General features: G+C 43.0%; 1 protein-coding gene and 1 long non-coding RNA gene across 2 annotated transcripts in view; one reads left to right on the plus strand and one right to left on the minus strand.

Moving 5' to 3' along the window:
• STAB2 (stabilin 2) overlaps positions 1-16,000 on the minus strand; it is an 82,375-nt gene that overhangs the window by 38,169 nt on the left and 28,206 nt on the right. The window contains exons 19-31 of the mRNA XM_054631551.2: positions 12,419-12,505; positions 11,827-11,938; positions 10,382-10,562; positions 9,331-9,424; positions 8,988-9,146; positions 8,506-8,601; positions 7,888-7,983; positions 6,832-6,879; positions 3,946-4,082; positions 3,460-3,574; positions 2,480-2,557; positions 2,253-2,345; positions 2,024-2,131 (exon numbers count right to left, since the gene is read on the minus strand). Of these exons, the coding sequence (XP_054487526.2) occupies positions 2,024-2,131; positions 2,253-2,345; positions 2,480-2,557; positions 3,460-3,574; positions 3,946-4,082; positions 6,832-6,879; positions 7,888-7,983; positions 8,506-8,601; positions 8,988-9,146; positions 9,331-9,424; positions 10,382-10,562; positions 11,827-11,938; positions 12,419-12,505 (1,404 nt within the window). The remainder of the gene's footprint in view (positions 1-2,023; positions 2,132-2,252; positions 2,346-2,479; positions 2,558-3,459; positions 3,575-3,945; positions 4,083-6,831; positions 6,880-7,887; positions 7,984-8,505; positions 8,602-8,987; positions 9,147-9,330; positions 9,425-10,381; positions 10,563-11,826; positions 11,939-12,418; positions 12,506-16,000) is intronic.
• LOC143694090 (uncharacterized) overlaps positions 1-16,000 on the plus strand; it is a 218,745-nt gene that overhangs the window by 37,878 nt on the left and 164,867 nt on the right. The window contains exon 2 of the long non-coding RNA XR_013182294.1: positions 415-467. This is a non-coding gene — a long non-coding RNA (uncharacterized LOC143694090). The remainder of the gene's footprint in view (positions 1-414; positions 468-16,000) is intronic.

The raw sequence follows: 16,000 nt of genomic DNA on the forward strand, positions 1-16,000 counted from the left end.
AGCATCTTCAGGATGTGAGATTTGTGATGTTGCCTGGCTGTGCCTACAGAGTAAAAGAGTGGCCTTGACATCTCTTAGGGCTGGCCTTGTTCCACAGATTTGGCAAAATATATTTGCAGATGAGAAAGTGGGAATTAAGATAGAGCTAATCTCCATCAGTTTCCAGCCCTATTTAATCTCCTGACCTTGAGGAATTGGAGGAAAAGCTAACACTGATCCATCTTGATTTCTGTCTTTAATCGCTAGCAGAGTTAGGACATTTTACCCCCATCAGGGCCAAGAAATGGGATCTTCTCCCTGTACCAAACTCTTCAATCTGTAGCAGAGTTCTCCCAAGTGTTTCACTAAGTGGTTAAGCCTCAGGCAGACTTAACCTTATGGTTGTTTTTTGATTTTTTTTTTTTCTTTTCTTAGATTACCACATCAGGCAAGGTTGGAAGGATGGAAGAAAGACTGAAGAAACATTGGTGAGTAGTGGAAATGAAAATTATTTTTCTGCATGTGTGTGTAATCCATATTTACTGGGACTGATGCCTCATAGGAACGTGTCTCTCAAAGTTTATTAGAAATTCTTCTTGTAGTGATGTGGAAATGATGATGTGACAAGAAACAACTAAAAGAGTGTCCAAAAGCCATCTGAGCAGATGGAGCTTGATCACTTGTGAACGTGGGACTTTTGCCATGGCTCTGCTGTTGTTGGTAAATGGTTTGGGATGGGTCATGTGAGCCCTGTGCTCCTCAGCTTCCTGACTGTAAATGGAGACCATGCAAGTAGGGATAGAGTGTGGATAAATATTTTTGGAAGAGACAGGGAAGAATTAAAGCCACTGGGCAAATCGTGGGTGAAGCTTCCTCTGCAAGGTGTGTGGCTCCTGATATGTGCAATCTATAAAGCTGATTTAAATTGGAGAAAATATGAAGGAAGATGCTGGGATAAAGCAGAAAAAGGATAGTTTATCTTGGGAGGAAACCAACGAGGCTGAGAAGGGGGTTTGAGCTTGTAAATATGTCAGGGTACAAATGCCAGAGAGAATGTTGCTGCAGCATTCCTGCAGGAGTGACAAGGCCAGCATCTGGATAGTTTTAAGAAAGACTCACAATATTTCATGGCATTATTAATGATGGGTATTATTGATGTCAGGGGAGTGGAGTTTGTTTACCTAAAAAACTCATTTCAGCGTTTTTTCTGGTCACTCCTGTACTGACCTTCTTTACATAAAAAAAACCTCTCTCAAAATCCCAAACAAAAAACAAAAGCTTACTGACAAGACTTTTTTCAGGGAAAAGTCAGATGATTTTTAGGACCCTGAACTTCATGGGTTCATTTGACATGAAGGGTTGTGTATTCATGAGTGTGTTTTTATGGTCTTTCCATGCCTATTCCTTATTCCTTTGGGAATCCCTGAATAACCTATAGGGGAATAAACTGTGATGAGTGTTTAGAGTAATTTTTGTATCTGTCTAGCTATATTTTTATATCTATATATCTATACATATAGATATAATCTTTAAGGGCATCTTCAGTCAATAAGGACTACTTTTAATTGTCTATAATTGAAAACTTTTCTATGCCTGGTTGGTAGAGTAGATTCATATTTCACTGTAAAATGATGAAGTTACTCTCTATACATCAAAATTTGGTGTGTGTTTCCCGAGGCTTCTAGATCTTGTTCTGAAGCAGGAGGCTCCCAGAGCTCTCCCTGACTAGGAGGGGGAAGCAGAAGCAGGATGTGTTGGTGAGAGATTGACCAATGTGAGAGAAGCTGGAGTGTTTGGGGAGTCTTGGAAATTGTCACCATGTTTTTAATCTACAGAAGGCCAAAACAGAACAAATAGCTAGGCTCTTCCAGCAGCTCAGGAAAATACAGGTAGATTTCAACTTCTTTGTTGTTACAGACAAAACCTAATTTACTGGATTTCTGGGAAACAAATCTCCCTATCTCCCTGTGTCCTCATAACACATCCACTTGAAACAAAGATGAAATACTGAGCTGTTAGGACAAGCCTTGTGAGTTATACATACCAGAGTAGCAGATTTCTTATCCTTTAGGTAATTTTCTATGGCATCATCACTTGGGGCAAAGACTGTGTATGTGTTTGCTGCTTCTATTTCGTCAGCCAGATTGTATTGCTGTTGTGAAACACATTAAAAAAAAAAAAAAAATCAGAATGACCACTGGTAGTCTGAAATGCAAACAAAGCAGAGAGCTTCCTCTGCTCTGAAACACTGAGAGCATGGTGTGAAAGCTTACAATAATGTAGCCTCTGAAGAGGGAGTAGTCGGGCATTTGCTCCAGGCGGGCCAGCAGCCTTGGCAGGACAGCACTGCGCAGCGGGGTCAGCACCTGCAGGGGAGCAGACACCCCACATCACCTGCAAGCACCACGTGCAGGGCAAAGCGCTGCTCTGTGCACAGCGTTCTCCACAGGAGGTTAATAGTTTTGTGGTGCAGAAAAATCCTGATCGATATATCGGATACCTTATCGATGACGTGAATGACCCCGTTGGTGGATGCGATGTCGCTGGCCACAAAGTGAGCGCCCTCGAGGGTCAGGTTCTGCACAAGGGAGAGGAGAGAGGCTTTGCCTTGGCCTTGCTGGGGTGGTGATTCCCAGCAGCTCATCCTGTGCATTTCCACACCTTCCCAAATGCTTGTCTGGGGATGTACCATGGCGCCACCAACTCACACCAGAGCCTGGGTGACCCTCAGGGAGTCACGCACAGGGGAGGGGACCTGGTGACCCTTGGCTGTTCCCTGGGTGCAGACTGGCAAAGCCCTGGGCTGGCAGCACAGGCAGGCTGAGCTCTGAGCTGATTCACACCCTCCCAGCTCTGCGCAGCTTTGAAGGACCCTGTTCTTAACTTTTCTTTTGGAGCTTGGAGGTGGGGGGAACTTCCCTCTCCCTTAATGGGGATGAAGTGCTTAAATGTGACTTGTGTATTCCCAGGAAATCCTCCTCAGAACATGGAATTTACCTGGTAAAACGGCTAAGGGGAAGGGCTGTAACTTATTTACCATTAAAAATACCCTCAGGTGGTTTAGAACTCTCAAGTTGTATAGGTGGAGATGTGTGTTATCACTGCTTCCTCCTACCTTCCCTGTTCCCTGAATTATTTGATTTCCTTGATGCTCTTTGTATTAATTTAGCTCACACAGGCTCCTCCAGGCAAGGACTGCCATTCTGCTTGGTTACAGCTGTCCAGTGTTTGCAGCAGCTACTGGGGCATTAGAAATAATTAATATTGTGGACAAATTTTAGCGATGTAAAGTGGTGGTGAAAAACAAGGTAATGTTTCTCCCAGAGGGCCCCATAAAATTGAACTATGCCTTTAATTTTATAGCATGTAGTTTAAAAAAAAATGAATCATGTGTGTGTGGTTTTGTAATACAAGAAAGCCAGTGGCAGTGATGGCCAGGGTTTGGTGTGTGATACCACAGTGGTTTGCAGGTCATCTCACCCCATTTTCTTTAGACAAGTGTAGGAATTTGCTCTGTAGCGATGTTGGCAGCATGTCAGAGGACGATAATTTCTGGAAATCAGCAAAGCTGTAAGCTCCTGTCAGTACATGATACCTAAAGGAAATTAACCGGATTTGAAGGTTTTGTATTTTCTCTCTTTTTTCTTTGTCTTATTTCAGATAAACATGCTTAGTCTGTCTTAAATGGTAGTTTTAAGAAGGAATTGCTTCTACAACACCTTGTTCGGCCATGTTTTTATCTTAGTTCAACCTTTACACATTTCTGACATAATATAAATAATGCCTTTTTTCCCAGTGGCCTTGCTACAGAGATTTATTAATACGCCACTGGAACTAGAAGGAGAATCCTGTGCCCTTCCTTTAAAATCAAAATACCTGTCTTGCTCTGGTGGCTTCTAACCAAAGGCTTGTTTAGCATAAAAAACAGTTAATTTAAAAAGCCAAAACCCCCAACAATTAACGTACTTAAGGAGAGTTGGAATGTTGCTTTTTGACATCCAAAAGGCTTTCTCATCCTCATCCATGTTGTCAATGGCTTGCAGAGAAGGCACAAGGACAGTCAGGTTTGAGGTGGTGGACAGCACTGAGTTTATCTTGGCCTCCTGCATGGAAGTAAAGAGGGTAAAATAATTCATTCCAAGGATGGTCTATAAATAGTAGCTGGTGACATTTGAAGCAAGGTGTGGAGTATGTGACGTGCTTTGTGACCAGCCTGGAAAGGGAAAAACTATTATACTGAGCAATGACTTGAACAATATCACTTGCAGCTGCACAAAAATGGAAAACGAGTGTCTTTTCTTTGCAGAATAGATTGCCAGCATTGAAAGGGCAGAAACAATGTCCAAGTCAGAATTGGTTTTTATGATGACATACATAACTTGACCCTAACAAAAGTTAGCCTGTCTCGTAAGTTTTGAATTATGCACTTGAATGTTTAAAAAAAACATAGTGGTGATAAATGGAGGTGATAAATGCTAGTGGTTACTGATAAATTCAAGTAATTTGCTCTTACTGTTGTAATTTGCTCCATGCTGTTCAATAGCTAGGACTATGAACCATGATATAAGAAACTCCCATGACACAGTGTTCCCATTTGGAAGAAGACTATTTGACGTGGCTGGGATTTTTTTCCAGATGTCCAAGAGTTATCTGTGTCCACTAGCACTGCAGTGGAGCTTGCTGCTGACAGCTCTAATTTTAGATGGGGATTGTCAGATCTGCAGCATGCATGAATTAATTAATCTTCCATGTTTTTATCTGCCTTAAGGATAGAAAGAGTTTCCACTGGAGAGAATTTTTCCAGTTGTGTTGAATTTTTTTTTTTGAGTGAAAAACGGAAAGCTAAATATTTAAGTGTGATCTTGCTGAAGATGGGGTTCTCCAAGCTTTTCACAGGCTCCACAGCTTGCCATTTTTGATACTGCAAAACTTGAGGGAGCAATATGAGCTTGGGATCTACCTTTTTGCAGCTGGTTATGCTGCCTGGAAGCTGCTTTGGATAGTCCTTCATTACCCATATTGGGTTTTGAATCAAGAAGGGAATCAGCTCCCTTAAATAGCTGGGGATTTTGTCTCTGTTAAGATCATCTTTCTTCCTAGCCATCATCCCTATCACCTTCCAAATATTTAAATATAGAAAGAGCAACAAACTTCCCCTTCTCATCCTTCCTGAGCAGCAAGAAAAGAATTTGGTTATGGAAAGTGGTAAACATCACATTCCTGCTCAAGTACAAAGTTAAAAACCCACAGATGGATATTCCTCCCTATTTTGCTCATGTTTGTAGTTACCAGTGTTCATTTTAAGTGATAGCATTTCTCTGAAGTGTAGCAGAAATTTCCATATCAGCTTCAATAGATTATACAGAATCTTCCCTCTGATTTGTTCCCCCGTTATCTAAAGAGCATATTAGCAGGAGAACAGCATTTCTTATTGTGCCCATTTCTTTAAATCCTTTAGTTTCTCTCTACAGTGTCCAGGGCCACAATCTGAGCTCAGGGCCAGGCAGTCACCTGTCCTGAATTAGCCACATGGAGCTCTCTTCAGGAGCTCCCTGAGGTGTTCCTTGCAATTATGTACTTTAATGAGCCCCAAGCCATCTAACTTTGAAAAGCCTTGAAGCAGCTGATGTGCTGTGACTTCTGATGCTATTCATTAACACATCACTGTCCTTTCTTGTTCACCACGTGTTTGATGAACACTTCTTACATTTAGGATTTAAGTTCTTGTGGGAGCAACCAGTTTTTATTCATACAGTTCCAATCACAGTGGGGTAGGACCTTAATGTACTGCTGCTCTAGTAATAAATGACAGCATGGGAAAATAGAGAGTAGATTTTTAGTGTATCCAGAACTTTGGGGTTTGAAACCTATTTTGGTGCTTCCTCCCTAATCTGGAGCCAAAGAAGTTACTCTTTCATCACTGAGGTTGTTCAGCCTGGAGAAGACTTCAGGGAGACCTTTTGTGGCCTTTCAGCACTTACAGGGAGTTGTAAAAAAGGTGGGGCAGACTTTTTAGTGGGGCCTTTTGCAAAAGAATAAGGGACAATAGTTCTAAACTGAAAAGGGGTGGATTTAGGTTTGATATATGAAAGAATTTATTTTTTTTTTAAACAATGAGGGTGATGAAACACTGGAAGAGGTTGCTCAGGGGTGTGGTGGATGACCCATCCCTGGAGACATTCAGGATCAGGCTGGGCAGGACTCTGAGCAGCCTGACCTAGCTGAAGATGTCCCTGCTTATGGCAGGAAGATTGGGCCAGATGGACTTTAAAGGACTCAAACCATTCTATGATTCTATTTCCTGCACCTCAGGCAGGCCTGCACAGACTGAGAGCTTTCCTGCTCTCTTGCTCCCCACTGTCCAGCCATACACTTGCATTTCCCTGCCATGGGGCATTTGAAAATGGGGGAGGGTAGGGCATTGCCTTCCCTTCCCACTTGTCTTTTATTGAATGAGAGAAGTTGAAAGGAGACATCTGGGGTCCTGTCCAGTCTCTGCTCACACCCTGCTGGTGCTCATCTGGGCTGCAGTGTGTTTTCATGCAAAATTAGTCATGGCTTATGTAGCTCCCTGCCTCAGAGAGAAGGCTTGGACCCAGCTCTGCTGCTTGTGGAGCTTCCTTACTCGCTGAATTTGGGTTCAGAAGTTGGTTTTCAGGCAGAAATAGGGAACCAGATGGTCAACCCCCCCCCACAACAGGTGGGAAAGGCACCCTGATGTCTCTCCAGATTTTCAGCTTTCTTTCTCTGGTGGAAATATTGCTGTGAGGCTCCCATTTCTAAACTCTACAAGGCTCATGTTTTTCTGCAAACTTGAACATACTACAGAAATTAACCACCAAGTGTACTTACATTAACCCACTGGTTAAAAGCAGCTGCTTCTGACAGAGTGGATAGCTCCTGATGAGAGAGAAGAGAGATCAATGAGTTTGTAAGCTGTAATTAGCTGTACCAAAGTGCTCTTGGTTGTGGGGCAACCCACCATGTCTGGCCTGGCTGATGTGACATGGAAGAGGAGGAGGTTTTCAGTGTGTGTGAAAAGGGATGGCATTAATGTTTTTTGGTGTTATATATATATATATATATATATATATATATTCTGGTAATGGGAAAGGAGAATTATCAATTCTTGAAAATCAGGCCATGGATTGCTTAGGTGTGTACCCGACCTTGCTGTGTATTGTGACCCCAGGCTAAGCATTAATTTCCTGTGATTTTAAACTTAATTCTTCTCTTAACTCCATGCTAAATTGATTGAAACTTATGTTATTTTAGCTGACATTTGTACAGCATCTCACACATCACCCAGCCCTTATTCTGCCAGAGTACTTGGAACAGAGATAGATGATAAGCAGGGGTGGCAGATAGTGCTGAGAGCCATGTGAGATTACTGCCAGGAGCTGAGTCTGAGGACACGTTCATTTTTCCTGTGCTGTTAAATGCATATTTATTTCACCAATTGACTTGGTTTGGTTTTATCTGCCTGTGGGTCAGCACAGTTTGTTTCAACATGATAAATTGATCATTTCCACTGAGAGAAACTGCAGGGCAAAACTTCAGAAGAGTTGACTGCTTGGTGCTTCCAGCTGGGAGGTTGGTGCTTAGCACTTCTGTAGCTCTGGACTCTGAGATTGGTGTTTTTCAATTTGTTTTCAATTTCAAATTTTCAATTTGTTTGAAGCCAGAAATATGCTCTGCTCCCTTAAGCCCCTTTCCAAGCCACGTTTTTAAACACAATTTATGAATCAGGCGAGTGGTCCCACTTGGACCATCCTTTGCAGACATCACTGGTGGGCATTGTATCTTTCTGAGTGTTTGAAAAGGCTTTGCTGCTCTCTCTGGTTAAGATGCAGGGTGAGACCTGTGCAGCAGCTGCTGTGCCCAGAGCAGGTGACCCCCAGCACTTACATCTGCAGCATTTCCATAGCAGGTCCTGCCGTCCCCCTCGTAGCCCTTTGGGCACACACACTGCCAGCCACGGGAAGACTCAAACTGACAAGTTGCCTTTGAACCAGAAAGAGAGAGAATTTGTCAAACAATCACTGCCTACACGTTTGAACCCCTGTTTCTTCACCTGATTGTGGCAGATCCATCATCTGCTCCCCAGAGCTCCTCACCTCATCTCTGTGCCCCACCTGAGCATGGAACTACAGGGCACAGCAGAGCACATGCAGCTGCTGATAAAGCTGATAGATGCCTGGGTGGAGACTGACTTGGGTAAATATCCCAACAGGATAGTGGATCCAAGTTGTAACTTCTGGTAGAAAAATAGCATTTATTTATTCCAGGCTTGAGATAATCCTTCTGTACTGGCAGATTTGGGAGCAGCCCTTGCAGTCTATCCTCAGCTCATGTACCATACTGATGTGGTTCACACAGTTTTTGGTGCTTGTAGAACTGCTTGGAAAGTGCTTTCTCCAAAGGGAATTGCAGGCTTGAAATGGCAAATAAATTCTATGGTGTGCGCAGGAGGCGAGGTGTGATATGAATCTGAACACTTTGTGCAGGGAATGATTAATTACTCACCAGATGATGGCATTTTCCATTTTGTTCCAGGCATGAGTTTATGGGTGTGCATTCAATTCCATTCCCCTGAAATCCATCCTTACACTTACAGTCATTCTGTCATTTCAATAAAACACAGCAATTCATTAAAATGATTAAAATAGCGTTCATATTCTAGACATGTTGAATTAGTTTCTCTGTTTATCCATAGCTTGGCATTGACTCCAGTGGAATGACACTGACTAATATCTGCAGAAGACCTTCATACCTGACATCTACTAATGCACTTTCTAAAAATGTGTTTGCTGAAAGAGCAAGAGAAAGGAGGGAACACTGGGGCTGGAATTTAAGGATACTGTTTTGCATAGAGAGCACCACGTGGAAACAGCATCATGGCTGTGAGGGAGAGCAGGATTTTGGGAAGAAAACAGGGTTCCCGAGCCCCGGGAGAGCAGAATGGCTGAGGACATGCAATGCAGGTGGCATTGGCTGTGAGGACCTACCTGCCCTGGCCCGATGTAGATGCAGGTGGCATTCCCGTGGCACCGTGCCGTGCTGGGCAGCAGGCAGGGGTTGATGGCTGAGCAGTCCCTCCCATCTCCTGTCCATCCTGCCTGGCAAACACACCTGTGCTCCTCTGGGCCTGTCTCAACACACTCAGCCTAGGGGGAGATGCAGAGGCAGCCATTCAGGACATCTACCTTTAGCCATCAGGCTTGTCTGAGCTCTGGAGTGGGATCTGGGGAAAGAGCCTGGAACTCCAATGAAAACCATGACTCTCATGTACAAGTTTCTGGCCAAACCTTCCTCTTTGCTTGCCTTTCTGTGGGAAAAGCGTGTACTTACATTGACATTGCAGCCACCAGGGTTTAAAACAGCACAAGGATCAACTTTGGTGCAGCTGAAGCCATCTCCCTCATAGCCAGGCTTGCAAACACAGCTGCAGAGACAAGAGAAGGAAGGAGGCGTTACACGTGACAGGACAGCTCCAAAGCAAAGTGATTGTTTTCCACTGCTACGTGCTATTTATAGGCAGCTTAAAATTGGTAACCTTGGATTCCTGATGGAAGTAGGTCAAGTGTGTACATTATGGGGTTTTTTTCCAAAATATTGACTGGGTTAATTGAATCAAATCAGGGATCCATTCTCTGCATATGAGACAGGGAGTGAAATTAATTCTGACCTGATGTTATCATTGCAAAGTTCAGCTAACAGCTCTAAAATATTTATGGGGTGGCTTTGCTCTCTCTCAGTTACACAGAAGATGGCTGTGTGTGAGACAATGAGCTGTCCTGTTTCCCTGGGTCCCTCCCCAGGACTAGCCTTAATTGGAGGGAATTATTTAAGCACTCAGGTTCTGCAGCATCCCCCCTTGTGCTGGTAGTGACTCATTATGGATGCACTTCAGCAAGAGGCAAACTTGTGAGGGTGAGCTTGAGGCAAGTGCAGTAACAGAGTTTTGTGGGCAGGACTGGGGAACCTGTGCTAAGTCTGTGGTGCTGTGGCATGCAAAACTTACCTGACCTGACCAGAGTGAGATATCCATCCTCAAACTGTTGAGAATTTCAAGGCTTAAACTCCTAAATCACTAAGGGGTGATTAGAAATAACAGCTTCCTAAAACCTCTGTAGATGTTAGTAGGAAGGGAGGCTTTTAATCAAGGATCAGATCTGTATGCAACTATCAGTGTTAAATATATAAAGTACAGCGTATTGAGAACTTGTAATTATTGTCTTGCAACTCAAGGCTGATGTGGTGCATGGTTTTGCTTGTTTGCTGCAGAGCAGGGTTGCAGTGGCTGCTGTCTGTGCTCTGCTGCCAGGGACTGTTTTGGTCAGGCAAACAGGAAAGAGCTGCAGCACAGTGAGTATGAACTGGATGCAGGCTGTTGACTTACCTCACTGTGCCATCACTGAGCTGGCACTCTGCATGTGCATGGCAGAGCTGCAGGGAGGGCTCACAGGGAACAATCTGCTGCTCACAGAGTTTCCCTGTGTATCCAGCTCTGCAGGATCCAGGCAGGCAGCTCCCATCGCTGTCTACTCGGTTATCACACTTCCCATTAGTGCAGGGGCACTCTACCAGAGAGAAACTACAGTGTGCAATTCCACAGTGGAAAAAGGAATTTGTACTCCCATTATTTGTGCTCCCATCTCTACTCCTCCCATCTCTACTCCCATTTCTTATGAATCAGCTCTTCCTATTTTTTTTCCAAGAATCTCAACTTTTGCATTTTTTAATCCCACTCTGATGGGGGATTTTTGTTAATCATAGCCATGTCTTTTCAGGTGTGTTTTATGGGCAACTATTTAAAACCTGTGGTATTTTCGCACTGCTCTTATCGATGAATTTCAAAGTGCTTCAGAGAAATAGGAGCAAAATGCTGTGTCCTAGACTATTAAAGTTACTTATTGCATGACTTTTTTTGTGCTTTCAATGACAGGGTAAGCCTTTAAACACTGAGCCCACAGATCCTCCAGGCTGCACAGTGCTGGGTACACAGAGCATCAGCACAGCCCTACCAGCACATTGCTAGGACTGGGTGGATTAGTGCTGCTGGGGGCACAGCAATGTGCCCAGGGGACACAGCAGGAAAGCTTTGTGCAAACATTCCAAAAAGTGTCAGTGACTAGTCAAGCAAACACTTGTTACTTTGGTGGGACTAGAGTTTAGGCACTACCACAATTCCTTATGGAATTTGTGTCTCAGCTTTTGCCCATGTACCTTTGAACCTTCAAGGGAGCTTTGTTTCATGAGTGGCAGGCTGTTTCATTGCAAAAAATACTAAAAATGGTTTTGTAGATGAGGAATGTATGTATGTTTGATGTTGTATATGCTGTAGATTCTCAAATGCATTATGGTTTGGCTCAGTAGGATTAAATCTGTCAGTGCAGAACTGTAAGCTATAAAATAGATCAGAAATTATTCAGTAAGGGTAGTTAAGTGGCCTAAACACAACCTGTTTATAGATCTAGTTGTTCTTAAATTACATATATTTGTCATTGCAGGCAGAATCTGTTCTGCTGTGGACAACAGCAGATGGGAACAGAATAGCAAATATTTTCTTTTCAATTACTTGTGTGAGTGAGACAGAAATCAAAAGAACAATGAATTAGTATAAAACAAGCTATGCCCCCTGCAAAAAGTCGTTTAGAGTATTTACAGAGACCCCGGCCTTACGATGTGTCCCTTTGAAATAGGAAATGAAAATACCCCAGGAGCATCTTGCTCATCTTCCACAGGGACTGTTTAGCAGCCAGGTAACTCCTGCCTGAACACCAGGAGGATCCAAAAGACCCTCTTGGGCTATTGCTCACACCCTTGTGCTGAGGCTCCACTTACCTTTGTCACACTGAGGTCCATATTTGCCAGGGTCTGAGCAGAACTGGCAGCTCAAGCCTTGAAATGCCTCAGAACAAACACAAGTGCCATTTCCATCCAGGCCATCCATGCACTGGGACATGGAAGGGAGGTGGTTGTTATGTATGAATTCAAACAAGTCTTTACCCTAGAAAAGAGACTACATGCCTGTCCATATTTTGTGAGTGGTAGACTCTCAGGAAAAAACTCCAGCTTTGCTGAGACAGGTGTTTCAAAGAAAAGCTTTCTTTATGCTTTCTCTTTGCTGCTATATATTCTACCTTTCTTTGCAGTTTTTATGTGAGAATAGTGAGCTGAGGGGGTCATTACACTGTTGCAAATTAAAAGCATGAGAATGGGCCACAGCCTTGCCTGTGTGCTGGAACCCTAGAAACCTGCAATTTGGGCATCTGAGAGGTGACAGATTCCCTTTGCATCACTGGACACAGAGGAAGGGGGCAGCCCTTGTGGGGCCCAACATTCCTGTTGTGCAGAAATGCTCCAGGGGCTTTTGGGACACAGCTCATCCTTCCCCCACCCTGGAGAGCAGGGTGCTGCTGGATGCTCTGCTTACCTGCCCATTCCCTGAGCAGGGTTTGGAGAAACCTCCTGGACATGGTCTGCAGTTAGGGCCAAAGAAGCCTTTGCAACACTTTGGTTCCTGCAAAACAAAGAAAATATACTCCTTTTCAGTGCTTTAGGGCAGAGGCAGTGCATAAAGACCAAATCTTTGTTGTGTTTCAGCCCTCTGAGAAAAGCGTGCATGGATGACTATCTCTGAAATACCTTGTGTTGAACCAGAACCAGCTCTGCAATGGCCTGTTAGAAACCAGGATGGGTGTTGACAGCTCAGTAAGGGGATGCACAGACCACCAGATATTTCCCTTGTTCTTATCAGACTCAGTGTTAGAAATCCCCATCCTGTCCCCACTTATGAACATGCCAGTGGGTATCTGCTCATATTGTGTGCAGTCTCATATTTGCCAGTGGGAGTGCAGTGGAATTAGGATGCAGGCAGTTTCCTTGGAATCTGAGATCAGGAACCTCAGGATGTTTCACCCCAGGGAGATGCTGTGACAGCCAGACATGCTGCTTTGATCTTCCTCCGTCCCCTCTGCACCAGGGTGGGATTTAGCCACCATGCAGCTCTGAATGGCCTTTTCAGTTGTATTTTATTTTTGTAGTGGCTTCTTTATCTGCTTATTTATAAAGAGAAAGTGTATTAGAAAGGACTGATTTGCATGTGTGATTCAAGAGAACTAGGAATCAGCAAAAGGCTTACAAAGCTTATAGTTTTTAGACCTCTCTGCCTGTCACTAAGTGGTGCTCATGAAGTGCAGAAGCCTATTTAAGGAGTCCCATAAGAGTGTAAGGATCTCTTAGGGCTAATGACTTCTGCCAGAACTGGACTCCCCAAGCAGTGGTTGGGGCGTGGCTCTTGTGACTGTTCCCCACTCATTGTTATCCCATATCATGGGAATCCTGGCACAGGAGTGGCTGGGAGCAGGAGGGGACGAGTTGTCCTGTTCTTCACGGGAAAATGAATACACCTGGGCTCGGAGCCTTGTGTCAAAACTCCTGCATGGCAGAGGATGAGTGAGCTGTTGTCAATAACATATGACAGCTAATCTGGATTTTCCCTGCTATTTACCTCTGAGATGTACACCAGCTCCTCTCAGTTTGGTGTTGAAGTTCATGGAAAGTACATGGACATGTCCAAACACCTCTCAACTCCAAAAGGAAAGTTCTCCATGTATAAGAGAATACTTTGGAATACTCTTACATGCATTTCACCTTAAGGAGATGTAATTCTATAGCTTTGCTGTTATATTTCAGGCTCTAGCACAGCTAATTTTCTGAAAGCTTGGACATTCAATAATGCACCTCTGTTTTGAGAAAGGCTGTAACATGCACAAAAGGGAGGCATTAGTATTTCTAAGCTATTTAGAGTTCTGTGATACAGTCTTAATATCACAGCATAATTTACCTGGATAATTTACAGAAAGCGCCTTGCTGGTATTGCAGTTAAAATTTTTATTAAGTCATGTATTTTTCACTGTATGAACTTTATTTTCATTATTTCTGACTACCTATTTACAGGACTACTATCAGTGGATTTTTATAAAATGGGGAATAACATTCCTGTGGCAGCCAGACTTGAATTTTGTATGTGGAGAAATACACAGCTAAATTTGCACCTCTGAGATACAAAGCAGATGGGAGAGCTTCACTCCTTCCTGAACCTGAGTCTGCAGACTGTTACTTCAGGGAGGATGCTTAATCAAAAGGAAACTTTTAACAGATGTGAGGTCTATTTTAAACATACCCAGTTTATTAACTCTCAGAGCATTGTCATAGTGATTCTCATTCCTCACATCTCCCCTCTGCTGAAATAACAGAATAATGAACATGAAGCTTCCTCAACAGAAGAAAACAAGGTCATGAATGCACTGGTATCCTGGGTTAATGTATATAATGAGTTAACTATAATGAGTATAATGAGTTAACTAATATTGTCTGAGAGTCTAGTGAAGTCTACGCATTTAACTTCTATGAAAATATATTATTTTTTCCTGGAAAAACACAGATTAATTTGGTCTAGAATGCAGGCACTGTGAACAAAAATTTGTCCTGTGAATAGGTGGCAAAGAGAAAAATATTCTTTGCTTCCCCATAGTAGATCCAGTGGTACATAGATATTTTTTGTCTTCACCCTTTGGTTGCTTTTCCTGACTAGCTAATTTATCACCATGTGGTGATGACAGAGTCTGGCAATTGCATTACTGAGGAGATATAAACTCCATTGGCAGTTTTAAAGGTGAATTCTCTACAAGCTCTATATGCAGTAACCTCAGTGAGGCTGAATCTTTCAGAGTGTGGATATGGACTTTGTCAAAGCTGTTGTCCTTGTGACTGTCAATGTTTTGGTTTTCAATCAAGTTAGCATAAATTCTAGAGCAGCATCCATTGTGTTACATGACTCTGTTTTGTAGCCATTGAACAGGAGACCATAAACCTGAATTATGGCATTTCTCCCACAGATTTATCACTGGGGCTGTGGGGAAAGAACCAAGTACTGGTTTGGATTTAGTAGTCCCTCATGTTGTATGGGACTTAAAGGAATAAAGGATCAGAATTACAAAAGCATTTGTGCAGCAAATAGCTGAGGTACCAATACCACTGCTATGCTTTCAAGGTCTGTGGGTCAGATATACATATTTTGGCAAATACATTTCGATATTATAAAAGCTCTTTTACAAGCTGCATAGTCATGTCTGAAGCTGACATAGGGTCTTGCCTTTGTGTTTCTGAAAATTCCTGTAAGGGTGCCTTTACCCCTTTAGAACTGATTGTTCTGAAGGCTGATTGTTGTGAGCAATGCTGATATTGCTCTCCTTGATGTTCAGCGCCAGATCATCCAAACTGGCTGTGGACCACACATCAGGCAGCACTCAGGACCTGTTGTCCCCTCTGTGCTCTTTGTGACATTAAGAATAAGCCCTGCTGTTCTTCAGTTAGGCTCAGGTGCAGCTTTTAGCACTTTTGGGTATGGTTACATGGATAAGTATGCATTAGCCCAAAGGTTTCATCTTTAGGGATGCAAAGTTCTTGTAAATGTGTAGATCTACCAGTTCCTACAAGGTTTGTGTCTTTTAACTCTTTTAAGACAAGCAGTGTTTATTAGGTGCTGTTACTCCTGTTTTCTGAGAGTGATGGGAATGCTTGCTGCAGAGTAAAAATTGCAAAAGCCATTGCTCATTTGTGTTTTCCTGGCTAGCAGTGTTCTGCTTAAATCTTGGAATGTATAACTATATTTTTAACTATGCAGGAAGCTTTCAAAGCTGACAGAAGTTCCTAACTTAAATTTGGGGAATAATTTTTGTGACCGACAGCGTTTGTTTTGCCTTTAAATAATTTTTTGTCTATTGCTTTAGGATAGATTGATGTTGGGCATAATTTTTAGGTAGGTTTTTGGTAAGGAATTCAGATTACTGGAGTGTTCTGGGTGTGGATTTCTTTTTGAATCAGAGATTGCTGCTTGGAGCTCTGCCTGGCTTATGATTATATTGCACATACAGCATGTTGTAGTTACTGCCAGAGGTAACAGATCTTTACTGCCAGTGTTTTCTTCATTACATTTTGATGCTGTCCAGCT

Source organism: Agelaius phoeniceus, chromosome 5 (genome assembly GCF_051311805.1).
Source record: "Agelaius phoeniceus isolate bAgePho1 chromosome 5, bAgePho1.hap1, whole genome shotgun sequence".
Classification (NCBI taxonomy): domain Eukaryota; kingdom Metazoa; phylum Chordata; class Aves; order Passeriformes; family Icteridae; genus Agelaius; species Agelaius phoeniceus.